Source organism: Aureobasidium subglaciale, assembly GCF_000721755.1.
Source record: "Aureobasidium subglaciale EXF-2481 unplaced genomic scaffold scaffold_17, whole genome shotgun sequence".
NCBI classification, from domain to species: Eukaryota; Fungi; Ascomycota; class Dothideomycetes; order Dothideales; family Saccotheciaceae; genus Aureobasidium; species Aureobasidium subglaciale.
Window position 1 is genome coordinate 314,485 of NW_013566978.1, and position 24,004 is coordinate 338,488.

Here is a 24,004-nt window from a genome sequence, read left to right on the forward strand (position 1 = left end):
CAAAGAAGCTCAAATATAGAGATGAAGATTGATAAGATGGAGGGTGAGCTAATATATACTGGCACACCCACGTCTGCCCGAATCACGTTGATTCACTCGATTAAGGATCTGAGGCGAATTATTCTTTTTGCGGGTACCGAACGGTCGAGACATACGAAAATCCGGCGCGCTGTGGGCAGGGAAGGATGGGGAGGAATAACCGCAGGGCTTTTTTTCTGGTTGGCTTGATGGAAAAAGGTGTTTCGATCGGCAGTAGGGTCCACAGCTTCCTCGAGCGACGCTTCAGACCTCCCATCGATAGCACCTTCCTTCCAACAGACTGTTGCTAGATCGCAACGAATCTCGAAGTGAACAAGGAGCATGAACAACTACTCGCTCCTGCTGTTCCTCTTCATTCTTCGATGTGCTGTAGAATCGGCAATTACGAGGCCTGCATTGTACATTCGGTTGATTCGGCCACGCTAAGAATCTTATCAGATTATAGTCTCAAGCCACATACGACTTGGCGAAGATAAAAGAAGCTCTGACTCGCAGCTGCCCATGAACGCAAATTTGGTCAAGCAATAACGGAGTTGCTTGGTCGCCTATAAAGATTGGCTTGTTAAGTGTGACTCTTTCTAGAAGTGTCAATATCTTCTCAGCAGATATCTCGAGATCGCAGAAGACTGCAGAGCTTAAGCTCTCGTGATTGTGCTGGGAGAGGGCGTCATCCGCGATGACGTACAGCAGCGGTTGCCAACGTCGTCTGCAAAAGGAAAGAAGAGAGGGCAGGAACAGAAATTGGCCAAAAGTCTTAGTGTGGTCGGTAGATGCTGTTTGTACAACCCTGGCACGATCTGAAGATGGCGACAACACGCTGGATGTTCCGATATATGAGTGCATAATCACATGTACGGGCTCTAATTGGCTACTTGAACTATTTCCGCTCGTTCGGCGATCATTCTGGCCCATCTATCGCGATAGAAAGCACTCCCGCGGTTTTCTAGGAATTTACAACAATAATTTGATGTCAAATCATGTGATTCAGTCCACAATGATTGCTCGCGGTTGAGAACCAGCCAATTGTTTATGAGAATATAGCAATGCGAATGCTCGGTGTTTCTGATCAAATGTCATCATGATATACTAGGCACGCCACTGTCGCAGAAGATTTTCGGCGGCCTCATTGAGAGATTGGGATAGACTGTCCAACCTCGGCTAAATTCCACGCGAAGCTGTGCAGCCCGAAGGAGAAGGAAGCCTCACAAAGTTCACGACCGCGACATATCATCTACAACGCGATGAAGTGCAGCAGAGGACTCATATCTCACGACAGAAGGACGCTCGAACCTGCTGGTCTGCCCAACCAGCCCTAGCGATGACTTCTGAAGGACCCTCTGAGGCTTGATGCGTCCTGACCGTCCTCCAAAGCCTGTACACATCACCTGCTATGGACGTCGATGTAGCTCCGGACCGGCGACGCGATATCGTCCGACTGGACATCTCTGTATCGCTTCTATAGCCCCATAAGAGCTATCGAACGCGTTCATATGACACGACACGACACGAGAAGGAGTATAGCAGCGAGTCGATGACGTAGTCAGCTGCGACTGGGGCCTGAGAGAGCCACAAAAGAGCTGGTGACACATTCGTTGGGTTGAGACTGCGTTTGAGCCCAGGTCGTATATGTCTTTCAAGGCTCGGAGAGCACATGCTCACTGGTTTCTGAGCGCCGTCAACTAGGCTGGTCCGATGGCCAACACTCAGAAGCGACCCTGCTCCATGATCCCACCGCATGACCGCACAAGGAGAAAATCGACTGTGCATCTCGATAGCAATCGGTCACCCTGGACGATGAAGACGTAGACTTGTCGCGTCTCTCTGACGAGATCAACCTCTTTCTGCGCTCACCCTGCCTAAGGAACAAAGGATCGTGGCTCTCTGCAGCAACATCCCTATCAACTCATGCCCCCCTGCAAGGGTGCACGGTACATATCCACCCGCATGCCACGAAGAGGGGGATCTGAGAAGGCTTGCACGCCGATGGTGACCTGCATGCCAGGCTTCGGCCGTGTGCCTCTCATGGCCAGTATCGCAGGGCCCTGGCAGGAGCTAGAACTGCTTGTAATGCAGGCTTGGCTGATCCAGGAACCACTGTGTAATGGTCTCAGCCATGCGACACATGTCTCTCCTCATACAGAAGACTGGTGTTGGGCCTGCGGGAGTGCTTACCGGCGAAGTGAGTCCACTCCCGAGACTAATTCGAGTCTGGTTAAAAGGGGAAAGAAGATTACGTGAATTGAACCCAGAATCTTCCAAAAAGAGGTCGACCAATCGATCATCAGTGCGCTCAACCACTAGACTAGTCATCGAAACGGTGAATCACGATTGGTCCGATAGTGAGGAGGGAAAATGTCTTCAATATGACCCTTTGGGTTGTATTATTACATTGAAGACGTGGGGTCAACCGGGCAGGTGAAACAGTGTGTTTCGGACTGCTTAATGGTTGAAACCTGCTACATACCTGCTCCGCCTTGCCGGCTGTCGCGTCCAACATCATCCTGCGCTCAATCATAGCACGAACTACTCAGGACCTCGACACTCAGATGCGCAGACGGTCTGTTTTTGCCGGTGACCTCTCAACGTCTTCCTCGGAAGACTACTTCGTCGTCCTCCTCCTCCGTCTGTACATGGACTTTATGCTCTTCCTTGATAGCAAGCACGGTGGCAAGTTGCCATTTGCTCACCATATCGGGATGTACGAACCAGGTCTGAGAGGCGGAGGTTACAGGGTTCACGGCTGGCGGTATCTCTCGGAATTCAAGGCTGATAGGGTCAACCTGTGATTGAGAGGTTGTGTCCTTTGAGTACCTCAGATGGCTGGAGCAGGCAGCTTCGGCGGCGATGTGAGCCTGGCGCTCTTTAGGGGTGAAGACCACGCGCATGAGTGCTTTCTGGCCAACTTCCATGTCGTGTTTGTCTGTTGTGATCTGTCAGCGTCTCATCTGGTTGAAGGTGTCAATATGGAAGGTGACTCACTGGCAGTGTCGATGAATATCAGTCCCTGAGAAAGCTTCCCCTTGACAAGGCAGATCGCAAGGTAGCACTGCATCTCCGCGATAAGATCATCGGCGGCTAGGGGGTACTCCTTGATGTGGATGAGTAAGCGCTGCTCGTCAGGGTTGAGGTTATCGTTGTGTTGCGCCTTCTCATGGACGTATGCGCAGAAGTTGATAAAGGAAGCAAAGAACCACCACGGGAGATGTCGTGTAAGAAGCCAATTCTCTGCACGCTTGTCGCGGCACCAAAGCCATCTGCCAGATGTGAGAAGGATGGGCCTGGTGTAATTGTCCAAATTTGCTTCGTTTTCAGTATGGTCGTCTCGAGTCCGTTTGTCTTGGCGAGGGTTGCGGCGGTCTTGTTTATTGTGTCTTGGACGTCTTTCTGTGGACTTGATGGATTCTGAGCCTTGCTTAACCAGCTTAGGTCCCATTGTTATGCGTCGTAATTCGGTGAAAGGTATGTCGCAGCAAGGATGTGCGAGTTCAGATCGCAACCGTCTAAAGCTCTCGGAAAGTAGGTAGGTACTCTTGTATGTCGTCAAAATTAAGCGCGGTGAGAGGACAGGAGGTCTTCAAGGGCAGCACCTTTGCTCGAGTTTGTTATTGTGCAAGAGGACATTGCTCAGGGCGACGCTTGCACGGAGCGCCAGGTAAGTGATGTTACTGTGAAAACTCCGAGTCATTGTCGAATCTTCCGGTCTCACTTGACAACAGTGATTGTTCGACAAAGTCAAGCCCTCGCTTTCACCCTTGCGCGGTCGACTTTCATTGTGTATTTAAACTCTCTCCCCTGCTGCCACCAACTCATCTTCTCACCTCTACCACTATTGGTAATCGCGTTGGTCAGGTCAACACCACTACCAGTACAAGGTCAATATCAACAACAAGTTTACATCTCCACTACCTCCAACAAACAACAACAACCAATCATACCCAATCACAACCACAATCAGATCAGCGTGTCTTCCGCCCGCCCCGGACCCCGTCCTTCCATGATGAGCGACCTGCCCAACAAGTGGCTCTGGTGTGACGACAACGCAAAGGTCAACCGCTGGTTCCAGCACGAAGTCAACCGTCACCGCTACCGCGTCTTCTACTCGTTCTTCATCAACGCCTGTGACCGAGTCTGAGTCATCTCTGTCGACAACAACAGCACCCACAAGCTGCAACCCCTTGCGCACCTCATGATCGATTGTCTTCTCGAGGAGCGCATCCCCGCCGACATGCTCATCGACGTGCTGCAGAAGTACAACCACTTTATCGGTGGCACCAGAGGAGAGCTGAAGAAGAAGGGCTTGATCAAGTGGGACGTAGAGTCTCCTAGTAAGTTTGGAAGCGATTCATGACTCCCTTACCCCTCCTTACCTTGGGTCGACGACGCTGACGCAATGCATAGAGGACTCTCGGATCGAGAAGGGCGTGCAGGAGCTGTAAAAGATGGTTGCCGCCTCCTGGAAGAAGTCGCGTTCAGGCAACATCAACGACACCACCCTGGTCCAGGTCAAAAAGAAGACCGAGCGCGAAGACGAGGACATGGAGGACGCCAACGTGGAGGGTGAGGCTGAGGACGATCAGCCCCTGCCTTCTCTCGATGATATTGACGCTGAGCTCATTGCTGCCGGCAATGCTCCCACCCCCTGCCCCCATCGAGAAGGGAAAGGGCAAGAACCCAGTCAAGTTTGGAGAGATCCCCGTGGTCGGAGGAAAGAAGGACTAGGGCTCGTACATGGGATGAGCAGCGGCCGTCCCCACTCCTGTTACCCACCTCTCCACTATGGTTGGTGATGACACTTTTTGTTTTGTAGCATTATACCCCTGATTTTTGCTTTCCAATGATACCAATTGCACATCCATATCATGAACGTCTTTCTCTTCTTGTGACTATAGATCTGTGAGACAGTATACCACCTGTCGTCTTGTGTTGGTCATCATATCGTCAGTCGCGCATGCCTCGCGGATAAGATCAGCCATGAAAACTGATCAGTTATGGCCATGTCCGCGCACCATTACACAGTCGACTCAAAGTGATATATTGGAAGACGCGTCTCTGAGATTGATCTTTACTTTTCCAGAGTATGCATGGACCCCATGGTCCTTCTTGCCCTCATGATCTCGTGAGGCGTCTCAATGTTTTTGAGCTAGACTGTGTCTTTTCGCAAGCTATTCTGAAGATTCAAGACGGTCTCTGGATACATGACAGGAATCGCATATTTTTCCATGCCACTTCTCTGCCAAGATATCACTCTTCATTTCTATCACAACATGCTGAAGTTGTCGATTTCAAAAATAAAAAGTAGTATTACCAAGCTCTACCATTTCCGACCTAATTTACACCAAGAGCTTGCGTTTCCAAACTTGCAGAGCCCCAAATCCAAAAAAAAAAGACTCTTCTAGAAGTCTAGGCAAAGGGGTAGAAGCAAGCTATCTACGAGATGAACAACTCAACCTCAATCTCATTCGACCAGCCAGCCTTCTGTCCAGTCTCCTTCCAAGCTCTGTCGACATCAATTTCCAAGACGTCGCCCTTGACACTGACGCACTCTGTAGGAATCTGCTTGCCAAAGATCAGAACCAGCATGTCCTTCTCGACACTCCAGCTCTTGCTCAAGTCGCCGATCCAGAAGCCAAGTACGCCGAGAGCTTTGATGAGGGCGGAGTAGCGTAACTTTCCTTGGGTGTCTACGTAGATGTCGCTGCTGATTATGGCGGCTGCTCCCGTCATCTTGCCAATGAGACCGAGGCAGGTGATGGCGACGGGCCCACTGCGACGGAGTGTGTGCTCATGGATGGGATGAGCAGACAAGATCTCCCAACCTCCAACGTCAATCTCGACGCCAGTCAGAGCCTTCTTCTCGCCACAAGACATAGGCTTGCTGATGGCACCAGTGGTGAAGGCACGAATGATGTGTTTTCCTTCCTCGGCACCTGCAAAGGTTGACAGAGGGATGAGCTCAGACAATGGTCGCTGAGTGCAGTTGAAGACACCGAGGTATGCAGTTCCGGTGCGGGCATACCCGTGGTAAGTGTGGACCTTCAGAAGAGAGTGGTCTTCGTAGCCAGCGTATGCGTTTGTGCTCTTTCCAATGTTGTAAGGACGTAGGATAACGGTCTTGCCTCTGGTGGTACGGGCCGTCATTTGGTTGATCAGCTTGATGTCGTGCTTGCCAGGGTAATCTGTAAAGTAGATCGGACCGCCAGAGACACAGCGAGCTGCACCGTGGAATGATGCCCATTCATGCGATGTCTGGAACATGTCCCAGTCAGGCAGAACGTTGAGGTGCTGAGTCAACAGAGAGTTGTGTGCATTGCAAAAGATGTGCCAGGGATGCGAGGCAGGAACTTCTGGAAAGAAGTCGTCCGAATTGCGAACAAGCAGACGAGGCTTGTTGGTAGGGAGCTGAGAGTGGAAGAGGATGTGAGGCGTCTGAGACATGCACGAGATGGCTCTTGATCCGAAGTGGCGGAGATGAGCGATTGTCCAAGCATCCTGGTACTCTGTCGTCAAGCTTCTGCGATCAGGGGCGTCGACAATCATGTCCAAGAAGAACTGAGCATCAGTCTTGACTCCAGTGATACCGCAGTCGTCCAAGAAAGCATAGAAGTCGTTGTACATGCGTTGAGCATCGGAGGCATCGACGACCAGCATCTCTCCTTCGGCAACTCCTGGCTCTTTCTGAACTGTTGTGGTCTTGTAGTTCTTTGCGATGTTACCGTCCTTGGCTACGCCACCCCAGTAGCCCAGGATAGCATGCCATACAGCAATATGATTGATGTTTGGATGCTTCTTGCGAATATCCGTAACAGCGTGCTTGAGACCGTGGGGGAAGCCCTCCTTGTTCGCGTCAAAGTCGGTCCAGCCTCTTTCCATCTGACCTTTACCCTCTGACAGCGATTGCCAGTTGTCGTCAATGATCAGATTCTCGATAATGATATCCTCTTTCTTGAGGGACTCCAAGGCCTCATTGATCTTGTCGACAGTAAGTCTCTGACCTAGGCCGTTCCAAGTGCAGTACGTGAAGCCATCGTACCACTCCTCAAGCCATTCAGCTTTGACATTCTTCTCCGTCAGGGCCTTTGTCTCGGTCTCGACCTGACCTGAAGCTAACTCATAGCCCCCGACTATCTTGCGCGCATGATACATGACTGCAGCATTGGCAATTTCGAATGAGTCGGCGACTGCGACGACCACATGACTGGTGCCTTCCTTTTCGCGATCGTTACGACCCTGTATGATGACATTACCGTTGTCATCATGTTTGAAGATAGTGAGGACGTCCTCAATACCGCTGATAGCAAGACAGACAACGTGTGCTCCATCGTGACGAAGGAAGGCTGCAAGAACAGCGTCCTTGTCCAAATGGAACTTGTCCTTGCCCTGACGTGGTGCGAGCCATGGAGACCAGAGTCGGACCAGACTGAAGAAGCGTGTGAAGTCCTTTGGTGTACCCAGAACGTGTCTGCTGTAGCCTGAGTCTTCGTCTTTGGCAGGTGCGGCAGAAGCTGTGATAGAATACAGTTTTGTGTCAGGTGTATCGGCGGTCATCTTGCGAATGTTGAGGTCGGAGCCGGTGCCGCCAAAGTATTCAGGAAAGCCAAGTCCTTCATGAGACTGTTGATAGTGTAGATGTCCATCATCCAATCCGCTTTGATCTTTGATCCATTTCCAGCCCGAGTCGCCACCGACCTGGAATTTGACGGTGAAAGAGACTGGTCTTAGATCATCGGGTCTGCCGGAAATTCCTCCAGTATACCATCTGCGAGCAATACCAGGCTTGGAGTTCACAAGAAGCTGAGACGTAAGCTAATGTCACACGAGCATCTTCGTAGATCACTCACAATATCCTCGTGATCAGCAGATGGCTGCAGGAGGAGATCGGACCAATCATGTTGACCTTTGTGGTTGTGCCAGATAGTGACTTTGATCTGGTCTTCGCTTACTGGACGAACTCGGTCAGTGTGTATCTTCAGACTGCAGGGGCTGAAGAGATGTACCTAGCGATGAAGCAGATGTCTCCAACAACACGCAGAAGTGAACCTGGAAGGAGCTCAGTATGGACAGGATAATTGCTGCTTTAAAGTGTTTGTACTGTATCTTGGTCTTTAGAGATGACAGTTGGCTGGCCGATCTGTGGCGAGCAAGTAATGGCAGCGTACATGTTGTCGTGGGTAGTGTACAGTTGTTGCGCAGGAGGGAGCTTCTCAGGCAAGTCAGTAAGAGCAGGGTAGACTCTCTGGCCAGTGTTGACGTCGCAGAAGCCAAAGGTGATCTGATTCTGTTTTTTCTTCATGATTGATTGATATGGTAATGATTGTGTAAAGTGTTGTGCTTAAAAGGTAGTGTAGGTGTGTAGGAAAGCGGACAAAAGACATTGATGGTTGAGAGAAAGTGAAAGATACCTAGGAATTGTCGTTGTCACAGGGCAGGTCTAGGAATATGTCGACATCATACAGGAGGGTCTAAAATGAAGCTAGCTGAATAGAAAGAGTGGATCTTGACAAGTGAAGGAACAAAGTCTCTTGGGAGAGGGTTCACTGTCGAGACGAGGGGGGGGAAGGAAGGCCGAGACGATGTCATAATCTGGGGTAGACACTTAAAGTCCACGCAAACCCCGACGCTAACCCAAAGCGAACTGAGAAAAAATAACAGTTTCCAAAAAAGCGCATCTGCGACGACGAAACCGACATTGCCGGGATTGGCAAGAAGACTTCATCGCCATGTTCGATACGATATGTACGCTACCGCTATCCTCGGAGCTGTTTGCGCAGGCTCTCCACCCGACGGCCCCTTTGGTGGCTGTAGGACTTAGCTCCGGACATGTCGCGACTCTCAGACTGCCGCCAGTCGAGGGTGACGGCGAGGACGAGGCCGAAGCTGAAGCAGCCGCGACTGGACGTGGACAAGTCGAGGCAGCATGGCGTACACGCAGACACAAGGGCAGCTGCAGAAGTCTGGGCTACAGTCTTGACGGCAGCACCCTCTTCAGTGCTGGTACCGACGGCATCGTCAAGGGCGCTGACAGCGTGACTGGCAAGGTCGTCACCAAGATCGCCATTCCTCATGATCCGTGAGTTCGTCTTCTCGGTCGCTTGAAAGCACAGCCATCTGACAAGCACCACAGCTCAACCGACGACATTGACGAGCCTTCAATCCTCCACATCCTCAGCCCTCAGACCTTCCTCCTCGCGACCGACAGCTCCGCCCTCCACCTCTACGATACCCGCGAGGCCAACTTCTCCACCTTCTCCTCCACTCGCCCTTCTCAAACCCACCACCCCCACGAAGACTACATCTCCTCCTTGACACCACTTCCCGCTTCTGAAAGCAGCACATCTGGCTACAGCAAACAGTGGGTCACAACCGGTGGTACTACTCTCAGTGTCACCGATCTGCGTCGCGGCGTCTTGGTCCGCAGTGAAGACCAAGAAGAGATCCTGCTGTCATCTTGCTTTGTATCTGGCCTGCCTGCCCGCAAGACCAGTTCATCAAAGGGAGAAAAGCTAGTCGTTGGTGGTGGAGATGGTGTACTCACACTCTGGGAACGCGGCGTCTGGGACGACCAAGACGAGCGCATCACCGTCGACCGCAGCGCTGGTGGTGGTGAGAGTCTGGATGTCATCCGCGTTCTGCCCCCAGACGTTGGTCCTGGCGGCAAGGTTCTCGCTGTGGGTATGGGCGATGGCAAAGTCCGCTTCGTCAAGCTCGGCCCCAACAAGGTCATCTCAGAGATCACACACGACGATGTGGAAGGAGTCGTTAGTCTGGACTTTGACGTCGCAGGCAGACTCATCACAGCAGGTGGCAGCACCATCAAGGTCTGGCACGAGATGCTAGAAGAGGACCAGCACGCCTACGTGGATGGTGACCTTAAGAGAGAAGCAGAGGACAGTGATGCAGGCAGCGACGACAGCGATGACAGCGACATGGGTAGCGACGACAGCAGCGACGAAGAGACCACCCGCAAGCGCAGAAAGAAGAGAAAGCGTTCAAAGGGCAAGGACAAGTCTGGTGCAAAGAGCATGGGTTCCTTCAAGGGCCTGGACTAGAAAATACGGCTTAATGGACAAGATGATCAAAAGACGAACGAGATCACGAAAAGACGACGAGAAGAGCATATCTCTTGGTCTTTGTACAAGATACCCAAAAACCAAAATCAATTGCCGACTAAAGGCTACGAGCAATCGCCTAGTCCACATCTTCATCCATCCCACTCTTTCCCTTGACACACATCTAATCCCCATAATCTGTCTGTCCACCACACCACAGATCCCCAGCCGCGCAGAGCGCCCACTCAGCCAAAGCGCCAGATCTGTGTTTGGAAAAATAAGCCGGACAGCAATATGACGCTTTCTTTCCATTCATACATTGCTTTCCTTCCACTCAAGTATGTCCTGATATACTCTCCGCGTCGAATTTTCAGAAATTTAGAATATATTATATATCGTCTAGCTCATTTTTCCAACACAGACCCGGCGCTTTGGCTGAGTGGTTATAGCGATAGACTAGAAATCTATTTCCTTCGGGAGCAAGAGTTCGAATCTCTTAGGCGTCGTCTACTTCTTTTGCTTGACCATGGGGATAGAAGACACTTTTTTTTTGCTCTGTCTGCTCATACAGAGAGACAGGGTGAATGCTGATTGTGATAGGGAAATGTGGTAAGGGGAAAAGATCCTTTTTGTGGTGGGATGAGGCTCTGGCCACATCTCCAGTCTGAAGACTTTTCCTGGAGCAGCGGTAGTTTTTGTAAAAAGTTGAGAGTTGTTTCTATCCCTTCTATTTCTAAAGGTGAAAACTTCCAATGAAGAACTAATATATATACATCATAAAACATCCACTCCTCTCACGCCTCAACTATGCCACTATCAAACCCAAGACATGACTTTTGTTGTGTTACATGGCCCAGCCACCCAAAGATATCTTACAAACAAATCCCACCTCTCTCGATTGATCCATTGCGCAGTTTACTTCTTGTTTCTCTCGGCCTGGTATTTCTCATGCTTGGCGATAAGTTCCTTCTGCAATTGCATAGGAGCAGGAGAGTAGTGAGAAAACTCCATCGAGAACTCTCCCTTACCCTGTGTAGCAGCTCTCAACTGGGTAGAGAAGCCAAACATGGAGTTCAAACTGCAATCAGCATATAGAGTAAAGTCCTCAGGGCCAATCTCGGTATCGGAAATGACGGCGTTGCGCTTGTTCAGCAGACCAACAATGTTGCCCTGGAACTCGTTGGGCGCGGTGATTGTGGTCTTCATGAGAGGTTCGAGGACTTGGGGTTGGGCGGCGAGGAAGGCTTTGCGGAAGGCTTGTTGGGTAGCGTTACGGAAGGACATTTCGGAAGAATCGGTCATATGGGTGGCACCGTCGTTGATGACCATGCTAGCTCCGAGAACACGATGGCCGAGAAGAGGTCCCTTGTCGCAAGAGGCGTAGAAACCCTTTTCGCAAGCAAGAAGATATTTCTCACTAATCGTTCCACCAGTAATTTGCTGCTCAAAGTGGTTGTCGGCGATTTGGCCGGTGGGCTCCATCCATCCAACGACACGGGCGTAATCACCAGCACCACCGGTTTGCTTCTTGAGAATGTGATCGAAGGGAACGCGAGATTGGATAGTCTCGCGGTAGGCGACTTGAGGTTGACCGACAATGCAGTCGACGTTGTACTCACGACGCATACGCTCGACATAAATGTCGAGATGCAACTCACCCATACCGGAAATGATGGTCTCCTGAGACTCGGTGTCGACGTGAACACGGAAAGTAGGATCCTCACGCTGGAAACGAGACATGGCCTTGCTGAAGTTGGGGGTATCCTTGGTCTGCTTGGGCTTGATGGAGAGCGAAATGACGGCATCAGGAACGAACATGGAAGTCATGGTGTAGCCGAGGGTACCGTCAGTGAAGGTATCACCAGAGGCACATTCAACACCGAAGACGGCACAGATTTCACCAGCGTGAATCTCGTTGACCTCCTCCATCTCGTTGGAGTGCATGCGTACGATTCTGGGAATCTTGACCTTCTTGTCGGTACGAGCGTTGTAGACAGTTTGACCCTTTCTGATGGTTCCTTGGTAGACACGGATGTAGGTGAGTTGACCGAAGTTGCTCTCTTCAAGCTTGAAGGCGAGACCGACAAAAGGCAGCTCCTGGTAGGAGACCATCTTGACGGGGGCTTCCTTGCGTCTCTTGTCAAGGGCAATATTCTCGACCTCGGAGGGGTTAGGTAGGTAGTCGCAGACACCGTCGAGCATGGGTTGGACGGATTTGTCGGCAAGAGCGGAGCCCATCATGACGGGGGAGAATTTGAGCGAAATGGTAGCACGTCTGATGGCGGCCTTGATCTGAGGAATGGATGGCTCCTGCTCGTCAAGGAACATCTCGGCAATCTCATCGTCGACATCGGCAAGAGTCTCGATGAGCATCTTGCGTCTCTCTTCGGCAACGGCCTTGACATCGGCGGGAATTTCGTCAGTCTCAAAGATATCCACACCCTTCTCACCCTGGTTGTAGATGGCCTTCATACGGACAATGTCGACAACACCCTTGAATTCATCCTCGGCACCAATGGGGACCTGGATCATGGCGGCAGGGATACGGAGCTTCTTGTTGATCATGTCGCAAACACGGAAGGGATTGGCACCCATACGGTCCATCTTGTTGATGAAGGAGATACGGGGAACGTTGTAGCGGCGCATTTGACGGTCGACGGTCTGGGTCTGAGACTGGACACCACTAACGGCGCACAGAATCATAACAGCACCGTCAAGAACACGGAGAGCACGCTCGACTTCGATGGTGAAATCGATATGGCCGGGAGTGTCGATCAAGTTGATGTGGTATTTCTCCTCGGTGCCAGTCTCGCGGTCAACCTTGACCCAGTCACAGAAGGTGGCAGCCGACTGGATGGTGATGCCCTTCTCACGTTCCAGGTCCATGCTGTCCATCTTTGCGCCGACCGAGTCCTTGCCACGGACTTCGTGGATGGACTTGATACGACCAGTGTAGTATAGGACACGCTCGGTGGCTGTCGTCTTTCCACTGTCGATATGAGCAGCGATACCAATGTTTCTCAGCTTGTCCAGACGGGCGGCCTCCTTGGGGTTCAGGTTGTTGACAATGTCGGACTGCGAGAGCGAGCTGGGGTCCTGCATGGCGTGGTCGAGCCTGCATTGTTGTTAGTCTTGCGTCTTGCTATGCTCTCCATGACACATACACAGCAGCTGCAGTGCCGCTCTGCAGTCTCCTGGCTTGCCATGCATCCGTCCTCTCTGTGATGGCGGCATTCTGAGAGCGCAAAAGAGCAGGCGAGGCCCAGCGTGAAACAGAGTAGTTTCTGCGGCAAGCATTACGCGATGCAACCTCGAGCGATCGCAATGCGCTGCTCTGCGCTCTGGCGACTCCGTATACCCTCATCTTGTCCTGGATGCCTCACAGCTAAATGTCCGCTTGGCGTGGCGCCTCTCACAACTGCACTTTTTCTGGTCATCATTGTCCACGGCACCTGCCGTCCTCCGCGTTCTTTCCCGCAACAAACTCCTTCCCCGCAATTGCCTTTCTCGCCATCCACTTTTCCTAGACAGGATATCATGTCAAGCTCTGTTTGACCGAACGCTTGGTTGAGGAAATTGACTGTGCATTCTGACAGTGATCCATCGCGCTTTGATAAATTGTGAAGGGAGGAAGCAACGAACGCGGGCTGAGGAACGCCAATCATGTCCGGCCTCCGTGATGGTGAGGAAGGGGTTTGCGAGCTGTCAGCATGCACAATCTGATTCGAGGTGACCGTCACATCTGCCGAGACAGGTCACTTGACTGACTGTCTAGAATGGAATATCTGATTTTGAACCCGTCTTTGTTTCTTGACAGCTATGTTTGCGACGAAGCTCAGCACTTGGAGACGCTGAGAAGGATTAGGGGTCTTGTCAAGAACATGTAAAATGGGCATATCAATCTGTTCACATGTCAAAATATATCCAAGAGTTCAGTGAGATACACTATAAATGTTTCAGGCTACGCATGCGTCTCGGCCCTGTCTACCAAACAGTATATCCGCCATCAACGACAATTTGACTTCCTGTCAAGTAGCTACTGGCATCACTCGCCATGTACATAGCCGTACCTCTAAACTCTTCAGGCTTGGCAATTCTGTGCAACGGAATATCTTTGACCCAATCTTTGCTCAGCTCTTCCATTTCTTCACCTTCGCTTGCAGCGGTTTGGGTATAACCTGGTGATGGCATTGACACGGATACCGTATTCACCCCATTCGCTGGCGAAAGACTTCATCATCTGGACGACTGCCGCTCTCGACTATACCGATCGTAGATACTAGTTGAGCGAATAGATGATTGTTTGACAAGGAGGCTCTGTTTCGCCCTTGTGACTATCTTAGCTACCTACCTATTGCTCACACTTGGACCTCTCAGAAGCTTTGATGAGGTCGCGCGTCACAATTCGCTCACGCTGCAATCATAGCTGGTCATCATGGCATGGGCACTCGAATTGATGAACGAAGAAGGAATGTTGGTTCCTCTAACAATCCTGCTTCAGTGGATATGTGCTGTCGTCAGATGTATTATTGAGAAGCCGATGACTCGATGAGATTGCTGTGGTATACGGCTTGGAGAGAGACAGCTCTTGGTGTGGTTGTTAGCAAAAGCGGAAAGCTTCCGCCATGAGGTCCGCTGCCGCTCTTCTAGCCGAGGGCGATTCCATGACGACAGAAGTTAAGCAACATTTCTAATCAATACAATTACGGCTCTCCGGTCACCCAGAAGCATCTCAATTGCACCGTCTAACAACAGCTCCACTCCCTTTTCCTCTCACACATATACCAACAATTCACCGCCAAGATGAGCTCAGACAAGGAACAGCACCAAAACAACCCAACGGCAGGAGAAATGCAACACTCCCGCTATGACAACGAAAAAGCCGTCAAACGCAACCCCCACCCCGACTTCAAATCCGTAGAAGCCTCCCGTCCAGACTGGCCCGAAGACAACAAATGGCACTACACCAAGATCCGCAACCCAGACTGGAAGCTCGGCGACGGCGCCAACGACAACGGCGAATGCCTCAAGAAAGAGCACGTCGAAATCGACCCATACGCAGAAGGTCGTCCCGCAGTGTCAAACTACAAACTCCTCATCTCCGCCATCATCCCCAGACCCGTGGGTTTCGTGAGCACGAGAAGTAAAGATGGGAGTAGCACAAACTTGGCTCCGTTCTCTTATACTCAGGTGGTCAATCATGATCCTCCTGTTTTCATCATTGGTTATGCGGGTGGCTATGATAATGCAAAGGACTCATTGAAGAATTTGAGAGAGACTGGGGAGTGCGTCATCAACATGATTTCTGAGCATTTCATCGAGGCTGCGAATAGTACTTCTATCAACGCTCCGTATGGTGTTTCGGAGTGGGCGTTGAGTGGATTGACACCGGCTCCTTGCTCAGAGGTCAAGGCCAGTCGTGTCAAAGAAGCCATCTTCTCTGCAGAGTGCAAGCTGATGAACACGCAAGAGTTTGAGAGTAAGGCTACTCCTGGAAAGAAGACTGGTGTTTTGGCTGTGGTCGAGGGTGTCAGATTCTGGGCGAGAGAGGACGCTATCAACGAGGATAAGAATCTGATTGATCCTTCTGTAAGTTTTTCTCTGCTCTATTTTTGGAGGAATGACTCGAAGCTAACCATGTTTTTTTTTACAGATCCTCAAGCCTGTCGCCAGACTCGGAGGCATCACATATTCGCGCATCACAGAAGGCTTCGAGATCCCTCGCCCCGACTGGGAAGAGAACAAGGAATTGATAGACAAACTCGCAGCACCAAAGGTTGAAGGCCAATAGATGCAGAGATACAAAGAGCAGCTGGAATTTGATCGAAGTCTTGTATACAAACTACAAATATCGCTGCATAACATTTCCCCTCCCTTAGATCTCTTTGAAGCGCCCTAAGCGCCCTAACCGGCACATTGATCAGAACCAGCCGTTCTGTAAGCATTCGGATAGGTGATGCCCTCGATCACCAATGGATGATTCCTCGACCACTTCTCATTCAAGCACAGGTGGTCAGGATAGGGCATGATATCACAGATGTGAGACGGACATCCTCTTCTCGGTCGGATCGGTTCAGGTTCAGGTGGTGGTGGTGGTGGTGGTCTAGACGGAGCGGTGGGTGCTACGTTCAAGAAACTTGTGACTCTGACCACGGTAGTTTTGTCCGGTTGATTATGAATGTTCGGACCGTCGACGCCTATGGTGGAGACGATGAGAGATGTGTAAGGCGAGGTGATGTAGTAAGAGGTAAGGCGTGTATCGGGTGCATCAAATGCATCGGGTGTATCGGGTGCGAGGGTTTCTTCGCCGACGAGACACCAGTCAAGACCACCATTACATAGGGTGTATGTTTCGTCTCTTAGGTCTTGCTCCTCGAAGAAGTGATCGTCTCTGAACTCACTTCGCGCGTCGAGGTGGGCGACAGAGGTTGTATGTTGTTGGTCGATTGCCGGAGGTACAACAACGTCTTTGGTTGTCACTCTATTAACAGTGACAAAGCTGGTGGCCTGCACAGTGCTGAGACTGGCGAGAGATGCGAGGAAGACCGGAGTGAGTTTCATTCTCGATGCGTTGTCCTGAATCTTTTGGCGAGAAGTGTAGAAACAGAAGAGAAAGATCCAAGTTCGACCGAACTCCAGCATTTATACGCTACAGTGTATGACTCTGAGATGGGATGAAAATTTCTCGCGGAGTGTGAAGTGGAAGCGGCGATTGAGCAAGTTTTGTATGAAGTCTTGTTGTATCTACTCTTCTTCTTCGTCCTCGTCCTCGCCTTGAATCTCGGGGTTCAAGACTTGGCCGATGAGCTTCATTGTTGCGTTGAGTGGTAGGCCGACGACGTTGTCGTATGAACCATCGATCTTCTCGACCAAGATGGCGCCCATACCTTGAATTCCGTAGCCACCAGCCTTGTCTGCGCCTTCGCGAGTCTTGACGTATGCGAGGATGAGTTCGTCGGACACTGTAGACGTAATCAGTATCATGTGCATGAGAGCTCAAGGGTCTAGACGTACCTGCAGGGTCGAATCTGACATTGGTCTCCTCGACGTGTCTCTTCAAAGCATAGCCCGGGTCCATGGCGCTTTCCAATGGAGCCATACACACGACGGCTGTGTAGACCTTGTGCCAGCCGCTGTTCCTTAATGCCTTCAGGACTGAAATGTGCTCTCTCTCGCTCCTTGGCTTCTCTAAGATGTCGCCCATGGGGCTCACGACGACCGTGTCGGCGGCAATGACAAGTGCAGGCTCGCCCTTTTCCGAGTCAATCTCTTGACGGTAGATGATTGAGCATTTCTGCTCTGCTGTCTGCAAGACATATTCAAAGGGGGCGAGCGTCTTGCTAAAGTCCTCGGGAGCTGTGCACGGAATGACCTCAATGTCGCGCAGACCGATCTGGTTGAGGAGCTGCTTTCGTCGTGGCGAAGCCGAGGCTAGGATTACTCTCTTGCCACGAATGGCCTGTAGTGCGGGAAGCTCAAGGGGCAGAGGGGCGCGAGAGATCTGCTGGCGGACAGGAGCGGGTGCGCCGGCGACGAGAGGCGTGTGTTCTGAATCGGCGTCGTAGGCCGGCGGCGGCTCGAGAGGATTCTTTTGGTCCGACATTGTGCTTGGATTTCGTGTCTTGGTTGTGGAAACAAAGTCTTGAGTTGCTATCAACTTTCTTGTGCTCCGTCTGCCTATGACTCGGGCCCGTTGCGCTGATCGACAAGACCCGGCCCGCCTTCTGTTTCACCCCGCTGACGCGTATCAGCCTCGCTCTCTTGCGGCAGCCACTCTTACCATATTGTTGACATGACTATCTATTTCTAGTCGCCGCCGCAGTCTTGTTTCGACAATTACTAGAAGGTCAAATCAAAAGTCATACATAACTATCCGCTGCTATGGACAATATACCGGACGAAATAGTACTGCAAGTCCTGTCATGTAATCATGAATGACGCCATAGCTCTCAAGATAAGTCACTGATGTCTTTCTAGTCTTGGATGTGCATGATCTTGTCAATTGCCAGTACCTGTCTCGACGCTTCCTCGATTTGTCTCGAGACGACAACATTTGGAAATTAGAGTGCTTCGATGCTTCACGAGCAGAATCAAGGCGTAGACGTCTACGAGTGGATCCCACAAATACTCAGCTCCAATCACTGAGATCTGCATTCAATCAACTCTCTGGACAGCCGCCACAGCCCTCTGGCCAGGTCCCTGAAGCGAAGTTATCCGCTGCTGCAGAAACACAGCGTGCTCTAGCAAACTGGGATCCTTCTTACGTGCATGACAGTGTCACATTCTACGACGAGTATATCCATCGACATGCTCCCATAAATATCGGCTGGTTCACTATACCCGGTGATGAATCTCTGGAAGCCACTGGACTTGGGTTGGTACAAGATTCTGACAACAATCCCAAACACCTTGCTGCATCATTAGACGACGGAAGTGTCTGTGTATGGGATGTACGACCCAGGTACTTAGACTCAAGATCATCGCAAGGCAAGATTGTTGGTAGGAGTTTACCTGGCCTTCTTACTGGCGGACCTCGCAAAAACCAGGCTCGCGAGGAGATCAAGAGAATAATGACAGAGACAGGTACAGTAGAGTCTGTGAGCATTGACAATGATCGAGGAAAAGGTTACTTTGCTCAGAACAGCACTCTTGTCGAGGTCGATCTTGCCACGCTCCAAGTCGTGTCAGAAGAGACCTTCCCATTTCCTATTGCTGCATTATCTCAGTCTCGTGCTTCTGGCCTGGTAGTGGGCACCAATTGGACCATTCATATCCACGATCCTCGGAACAAGTCGAGATCGGCTGTCAACCCCTCTTTACAGTGTGAGATTATCGGCGGGCCTGCATCAAGTCATGCTTCTCTTTCACAACCAGGACCTCTGTCCATTCTGGATCGAGTGCAAGATGAGTCTATCTGGGTGGCTGGCAGGTTTACTCATATGTTAAATTTCGATCGTCGCTGCTTCCCGAAAGTGCGCGGCACAGTACATTCTGGAGGCCGCATAAGCTGTATTACTGAAGTCGCTCGACCATATGTTCCACGTTCTCTGGACCTACTCCAGGATCCCACGATAGCAGTCTCGGACCTATTGGCCGCGAGGACTGCCCCTGGATCGACCATACTAGCGGCAGGCGAGTACAAAGGTAAAGGGAGTTTGGAGTTCTACGGAATTGCTCCCTCAAGCTCCGGCTCTGTGGTCACGGAGAGCTATCGAAACAGACAGACAGCTGCCTCGACACGACTGCTGTCAGTGGCAGCACATGGATACTCTACAGTGTTCAGTGATGGAGATGGCAATTTGAAGTGGATTGAGCGAGACGGCATGACGACGATACGGGCATATAACATCAACGAATCGGTTGAACCACTATCATTCAACCAGGCACAAAGCACAGCTCAAAGGCCAGAGGATGAGTCTTCACAAGGAGACATTGTGCAGAAGATCATACCTCTCCAAGCCTCGGCAGGATCGTGGTCGAACAAAAGGGTCGATACGAACCAGTCGGATTTAGTGCTCAAGACAGGCGACGGCCGCCTAGGAGTGTTAGGATTTGGTTACGACACGCTGTACACGAGAGAGGAAGATGAGGCTGTGATCGAGACGACCGAGGAAAGGGCCAGAAGGGACGCCGAGAAGCAGTACCGGGAGACACTTGGACGAGCATTACAGAGTCAAGCCGATGAAGTGAGATTTATGAGAGGACTGGGCAGGATATTTGGCATGAGTTAGAATACCTAGACTGGCCCAAGCTCTTGACAAGTGAGGGGCAAAATGCTTCTCTCCACACTCTCAACTTTGCCCCACCACCGAACAAACAAACTTCGGTGCTATATCATCAGAAGCCATCACCATAACATCGATGGGTCTCAGAATGGACAATATACACGCGCCGACAGTGGCATCCGGTCCGACCAGTGCTCGGGCAGACGGAGCAGGAAGAGAGAAGCTATCGATACAACAGCTCATTGCTGAGAAGGACCGCGTCTGGAGCGAGTTGTCAGCCCTAGGCTCAGTCCTGGACAGCGTAAGACTTGCCTTGCCATCACAAATCATGCATGTGGACTGACGTCTGCACCTACAGCATGGAGTCAACATGAGCACCTCGCTCGTCACCTTTGACGGCTACCCTCGTCCCGACCTCGACATTGCTCAAATCCGCACAACCCGCGCCCGCATCATCCCTCTGAAGAACGACTACAAAGATTTGATGGCACGCATCGAGAAGGCCATGCACGAGCACTGGGAGAATGCTGCCGCAGCTCCATCCCCAGCACCAGCACCAGCACCAGCACCAGTCGCATCTACTTCATCATCCGTCCAATCAGCAGAGACAGCACGAGCCTCACGCGTCGCACTAGAAGCACCCTTTGCCAAAGTCAACAGCGTAGTCGCATCATCACCAGCTGCAACGGCTGGCCTTAAGCCCGGTGATAAGATTACAAGATTCGGAGATGTGGATTGGATGAACCATGACAAGTTGAGCAGAGTGGCACAGACTGTGCAGCGGAGCGAGGGCATTGCTGTCACGGTCAAGGTTATCAGACCTGCTGCGACAGGTGCTGCTGAACAAAGGCTGGACATGCAGCTCACGCCACGACACAATTGGGGCGGCAGAGGCATGTTGGGCTGCCATCTTTTGCCTCTGTGAGTCACGACAGGCACCAACAGGCTGCAGCTCAAAATCGAGAGACCTTCGGAGACATGGTGCTGCAAACTAACAACAATGATACCCAAGCACACCAAGACAGCGGCATGTCGCATCGTTACAAAGCAGCTGCCGACAGCCTTTACCAAACTCATGCAGCAGCGACGGCAGTTGGGCAGCAAGACGATAGAGCAGCAGGAGCATACAATAGCATTCCATAGCGTTGAGTTCGATTCAAGAAAAACGGTATAGGCTGGCATAAATCCGGCATTACAGCCTAATGCTTAGAAATCGAACCGTGCACACTTTTCTACAACATCACAACACTGGCATCACAGTGCAGTATCTGCCTATCAGGATTTTGAGAATATGTAAGCAAGACAGCATGCGGTGGTGAAAGTATGGGCTGGGTGATGTTATAGACACAAAGCAGGCAAGACAAGCGAGCCGGTGTGAAAGAAGGGCTAAATCGGTGCGTGTCGATGAAGTGTGATCGATGTGTTTGTTGTGTTGTCTGGGAAGCCGCGACCCAACGAAGGAAATCCGATGCCAAGCTTCACTTGTGAGAAGGCAGGAAGGCCGTGCACGGCCCTTCTCGAAAAACACTCTTGACGCTCTCCTTCGCCAACAACATCCTCTTGTCCATCTCCCGCACCAACCCAACCTGTCAGTCTCGCCGCTAGCTTCCATCAATCTGGTCTTTGTCAAAATCTAACTCTGATCCTGCAGTTGTCGCTTTACTTCACAATAAACCGACATTCACAACAATGGCTGAAGTTCCCACCTTCAAGCTCGTCCTCGTCGGCGACGGCGGTACCGGCAAGGCACGTTCATCTCCTCGTCACGATCTCGCATTGTCCTTGGACTGGCGCATCGTCTCGCAGCTTCCAACTCTCTCAGGAGCGCCTCAACTGACTGGATAACGTGAAACAGACCACTTTCGTCAAGCGTCACTTGACTGGAGAGTTCGAGAAGAAGTACATCGCCACTCTCGGTGTCGAAGTTCACCCTCTTGGTTTCACCACCGTACGATCTCTCTCCCCCACCGCTCGATGAGAAGCGCCCTCGACTAACGCCCGTGATTGCAGAACCTCGGCCAGATCCAGTTCGATGTTTGGGACACCGCAGGTCAGGAGAAGTTCGGTGGTCTCCGTGACGGTTACTACATCAACGGACAGTGCGGTATCATCATGTTCGATGTCACCTCGCGCATCACCTACAAGAACGTCCCCAACTGGCACCGTAAGCTCTCCCCAACCACCCAGCCCCGCCTTTTGCGCTTGCGCGACTTTGCCAGCCCCACTAACACGCCCCGCCTGTAGGTGACCTTGTCCGTGTCTGCGAGAACATTCCCATCGTTCTCACCGGTAACAAGGTTGATGTCAAGGAGCGCAAGGTCAAGGCCAAGACCATCACCTTCCACCGCAAGAAGAACCTCCAGTACTACGACATCTCGGCCAAGTCCAACTACAACTTCGAGAAGCCCTTCCTGTGGCTCGCAAGAAAGCTTGTCGGCAACCAGAGTCTCGTATGTCTTGTCTCGACTACTCTCCACCTGTCGCGTGTCGCTAACTGATTTTCCAGGACTTTGTCGCCGCTCCCGCCCTTGCTCCCCCAGAGGTCCAGGTCGACGAGGCCGTTCTCAAGCAATACCAGCTCGAGATGGAGAACGCCGCCCAGATGCCCCTCCCCGATGAGGATGATGCCGACCTCTAAGCGATTTCGCCATCAAGCAAACGGGATTCGCCTTTATCAATAATCGAATTACCAGATCGTTTTCAAATACCCAGCGGCGCGCCCTCTCGTCATCAGAAATGAACTCGCGGAGGAAATGTATTCGCGGCGGATTATAGGGGCAAGCCGCCATCTGCGCGCGTCCATGGCTGACATTGACTTAATGACTCTTTGGGAGAAGGAACATGGTTTTTTTGCTTTCTTCCATCAATGAAAAAACAGACACACCACACAAATCACACACACACCATACCCGTACTGGCGGATGATACGAAAGTAGACCCTGGCATTTCTCTGGAATCTGCAGCGATTGTGTTTATTTCTCTTGTACCGTCCGTTCTTCTTTACACCAGCAGCCTCACTGCCAAAAGATTCATACTCCGCCAAAGCCCCAAGTCAAAAGTTACACACAGATCGAGGAATAGAATGCGCTTTCTTCCCGGTCCAAGATTCTGCGTAGTGGAATGACCTTGATGGGTGTTTGTGAGCCGCATGTACCATGTGATTTGATCGACTACTGCGAGAAGCAGCACACTTTGACTGTAATTGAACGTTGCATTCTTCCCAACCTCACTAGTCTGCTTTTCCAATTCTGATGACCAGCCAGGCGTGATCCCAGAGCTGTCAAGAAAAAAAAAGGGTAAAGAGTAAAGTAATCAATTTTTTTGCACCTTGGGTCAGGGGGGAAGAACCTTGGATCCTCCGGTATGATCGATACGCCTACCTTAGGCTCTCTTCTGGAAGAAGAAAAAAAAAAGCTTTGTTATTTTTCCATTGGTTGTTTTGCTGCTAGCAGTTCTATTTGGATGTCGGAGGTGCACGGATGTGGGGAGGCGTTTGGGAGGGGGATATTTTTGACTACACTTCTTGAATCGTTTTCATTCCTTGTTGATGGCATACTTGATTACGAGTTTGATGATAGATGCAGGGGATTGAACGGCTGGGGTGATTGTGTTGACTAAGATGGCTCAAAGCACTGACGACTGGTCTTCACGTTTGTGACTGACGGCATAGGGTCTTGGGGAGCAGAGCTGGATTGGTGGCTTCCAGGGTATAGGAGACTGATTTTACCAGGAAGGAGGGATATCCTTTGCTACTCTACTTGGACTGAGACTGACATGTCATCTTACTCCTGGACGAACACTCTGGCCGAACGGTGATTGTGGGATTCCCTTCTTGGATGTGCGATTGGATCATGACACTGGAGTCTGGTATAGCCCCTGCAAAGATGGCAGTGTCAGACTGGTCTACTACTTACTGTAGCTCTAGGATACACTGAGAACTCAAACTAGACCACTGGGAGCCTGGGAAATTGCTCGTAACCATCAATGCTCGACGATCGAAGATGCCATACCAATTCGACAAGCCTGCGACAAGACCTGGAGGCATGAATAGCCATAGTGCTTCGGCTCAGACGAGGATCTCAAGATCAACAAGACACGGCAACAACAAAGGATAAGCAAAGGTATGCTGGCCTCTTGTACAGTTCCAACCAGCGATGGTAGAGGGGCGACGAACACAGCCATTGACAGACTCGC

General features: G+C 51.2%; 14 protein-coding genes across 14 annotated transcripts; 6 read left to right on the forward strand and 8 right to left on the reverse strand.

The window, feature by feature from the left end:
* Positions 1-357: 357 nt before the first annotated feature.
* Positions 358-1,077, reverse strand: AUEXF2481DRAFT_337719 (uncharacterized protein). Its single transcript, XM_013486454.1, has one exon. The coding sequence runs from the start codon at positions 949-951 to the stop codon at positions 487-489; it is 465 nt and encodes a 154-aa protein (XP_013341908.1). The 5' UTR covers positions 952-1,077; the 3' UTR covers positions 358-486.
* A 1,541-nt stretch (positions 1,078-2,618) lies between these two features.
* On the reverse strand, positions 2,619-3,472 carry AUEXF2481DRAFT_31364 (uncharacterized protein; the record flags this gene model as incomplete). Its single annotated transcript, XM_013486313.1, has 2 exons — positions 2,619-2,959; positions 3,019-3,472. 2 exons carry the CDS (start codon positions 3,470-3,472, stop codon positions 2,619-2,621), a joined length of 795 nt encoding a protein of 264 aa, XP_013341767.1.
* AUEXF2481DRAFT_337724 (uncharacterized protein) lies at positions 3,451-4,288 on the forward strand. Its single transcript, XM_013486455.1, has 2 exons — positions 3,451-3,691; positions 3,756-4,288. The coding sequence occupies exons 1-2, from the start codon at positions 3,574-3,576 to the stop codon at positions 4,169-4,171; spliced, it is 534 nt and encodes a 177-aa protein (XP_013341909.1). The 5' UTR covers positions 3,451-3,573; the 3' UTR covers positions 4,172-4,288.
* A 190-nt stretch (positions 4,289-4,478) lies between these two features.
* AUEXF2481DRAFT_31365 (uncharacterized protein) lies at positions 4,479-4,826 on the forward strand (the record flags this gene model as incomplete). Its single annotated transcript, XM_013486314.1, has 1 exon — positions 4,479-4,826. One exon carries the CDS (start codon positions 4,479-4,481, stop codon positions 4,824-4,826), a length of 348 nt encoding a protein of 115 aa, XP_013341768.1.
* Positions 4,827-5,360: 534 nt separating this feature from the next.
* Positions 5,361-8,486, reverse strand: AUEXF2481DRAFT_42073 (glycoside hydrolase family 36 protein). The gene is made up of 4 exons (XM_013486361.1): positions 8,129-8,486; positions 8,034-8,076; positions 7,878-7,978; positions 5,361-7,830 (listed from the first exon to the last, which is right to left on the reverse strand). Exons 1-4 carry the CDS (start codon positions 8,327-8,329, stop codon positions 5,467-5,469), a joined length of 2,709 nt encoding a protein of 902 aa, XP_013341815.1. The 5' UTR covers positions 8,330-8,486; the 3' UTR covers positions 5,361-5,466.
* Positions 8,487-8,707: 221 nt separating this feature from the next.
* On the forward strand, positions 8,708-10,446 carry AUEXF2481DRAFT_42074 (uncharacterized protein). The gene is given in 3 exon segments (XM_013486362.1): positions 8,708-9,106; positions 9,120-9,123; positions 9,161-10,446. 3 exon segments carry the CDS (start codon positions 9,100-9,102, stop codon positions 10,083-10,085), a joined length of 936 nt encoding a protein of 311 aa, XP_013341816.1. The 5' UTR covers positions 8,708-9,099; the 3' UTR covers positions 10,086-10,446.
* Positions 10,447-10,727: 281 nt separating this feature from the next.
* Positions 10,728-13,576, reverse strand: AUEXF2481DRAFT_110098 (uncharacterized protein). Its single transcript, XM_013486456.1, has 2 exons — positions 13,250-13,576; positions 10,728-13,200 (listed from the first exon to the last, which is right to left on the reverse strand). Exons 1-2 carry the CDS (start codon positions 13,447-13,449, stop codon positions 11,001-11,003), a joined length of 2,400 nt encoding a protein of 799 aa, XP_013341910.1. The 5' UTR covers positions 13,450-13,576; the 3' UTR covers positions 10,728-11,000.
* Positions 13,577-14,936: 1,360 nt separating this feature from the next.
* On the forward strand, positions 14,937-15,876 carry AUEXF2481DRAFT_67638 (uncharacterized protein; the record flags this gene model as incomplete). Its single annotated transcript, XM_013486410.1, has 2 exons — positions 14,937-15,674; positions 15,739-15,876. The coding sequence occupies 2 exons, from the start codon at positions 14,937-14,939 to the stop codon at positions 15,874-15,876; spliced, it is 876 nt and encodes a 291-aa protein (XP_013341864.1).
* A 113-nt stretch (positions 15,877-15,989) lies between these two features.
* AUEXF2481DRAFT_31370 (uncharacterized protein) lies at positions 15,990-16,646 on the reverse strand (the record flags this gene model as incomplete). The annotated part of the gene is made up of 1 exon (XM_013486315.1): positions 15,990-16,646. The coding sequence occupies one exon, from the start codon at positions 16,644-16,646 to the stop codon at positions 15,990-15,992; it is 657 nt and encodes a 218-aa protein (XP_013341769.1).
* A 183-nt stretch (positions 16,647-16,829) lies between these two features.
* AUEXF2481DRAFT_6873 (uncharacterized protein) lies at positions 16,830-17,688 on the reverse strand (the record flags this gene model as incomplete). Its single annotated transcript, XM_013486273.1, has 2 exons — positions 16,830-17,047; positions 17,100-17,688. 2 exons carry the CDS (start codon positions 17,686-17,688, stop codon positions 16,830-16,832), a joined length of 807 nt encoding a protein of 268 aa, XP_013341727.1.
* A 104-nt stretch (positions 17,689-17,792) lies between these two features.
* On the forward strand, positions 17,793-20,020 carry AUEXF2481DRAFT_338491 (uncharacterized protein). Its single transcript, XM_013486457.1, has 2 exons — positions 17,793-18,009; positions 18,063-20,020. The coding sequence occupies exons 1-2, from the start codon at positions 17,967-17,969 to the stop codon at positions 19,814-19,816; spliced, it is 1,797 nt and encodes a 598-aa protein (XP_013341911.1). The 5' UTR covers positions 17,793-17,966; the 3' UTR covers positions 19,817-20,020.
* Positions 20,021-20,117: 97 nt separating this feature from the next.
* AUEXF2481DRAFT_338369 (uncharacterized protein) lies at positions 20,118-21,110 on the reverse strand. Its single transcript, XM_013486458.1, has one exon. The coding sequence runs from the start codon at positions 20,990-20,992 to the stop codon at positions 20,282-20,284; it is 711 nt and encodes a 236-aa protein (XP_013341912.1). The 5' UTR covers positions 20,993-21,110; the 3' UTR covers positions 20,118-20,281.
* AUEXF2481DRAFT_338209 (uncharacterized protein) lies at positions 20,947-21,632 on the reverse strand. The gene has a single exon (XM_013486459.1). The coding sequence runs from the start codon at positions 21,420-21,422 to the stop codon at positions 21,051-21,053; it is 372 nt and encodes a 123-aa protein (XP_013341913.1). The 5' UTR covers positions 21,423-21,632; the 3' UTR covers positions 20,947-21,050.
* On the forward strand, positions 21,462-22,877 carry AUEXF2481DRAFT_42078 (uncharacterized protein). Its single transcript, XM_013486363.1, has 5 exons — positions 21,462-21,556; positions 21,666-21,758; positions 21,821-21,974; positions 22,055-22,260; positions 22,317-22,877. Exons 1-5 carry the CDS (start codon positions 21,500-21,502, stop codon positions 22,446-22,448), a joined length of 642 nt encoding a protein of 213 aa, XP_013341817.1. The 5' UTR covers positions 21,462-21,499; the 3' UTR covers positions 22,449-22,877.
* Positions 22,878-24,004: the final 1,127 nt, after the last annotated feature.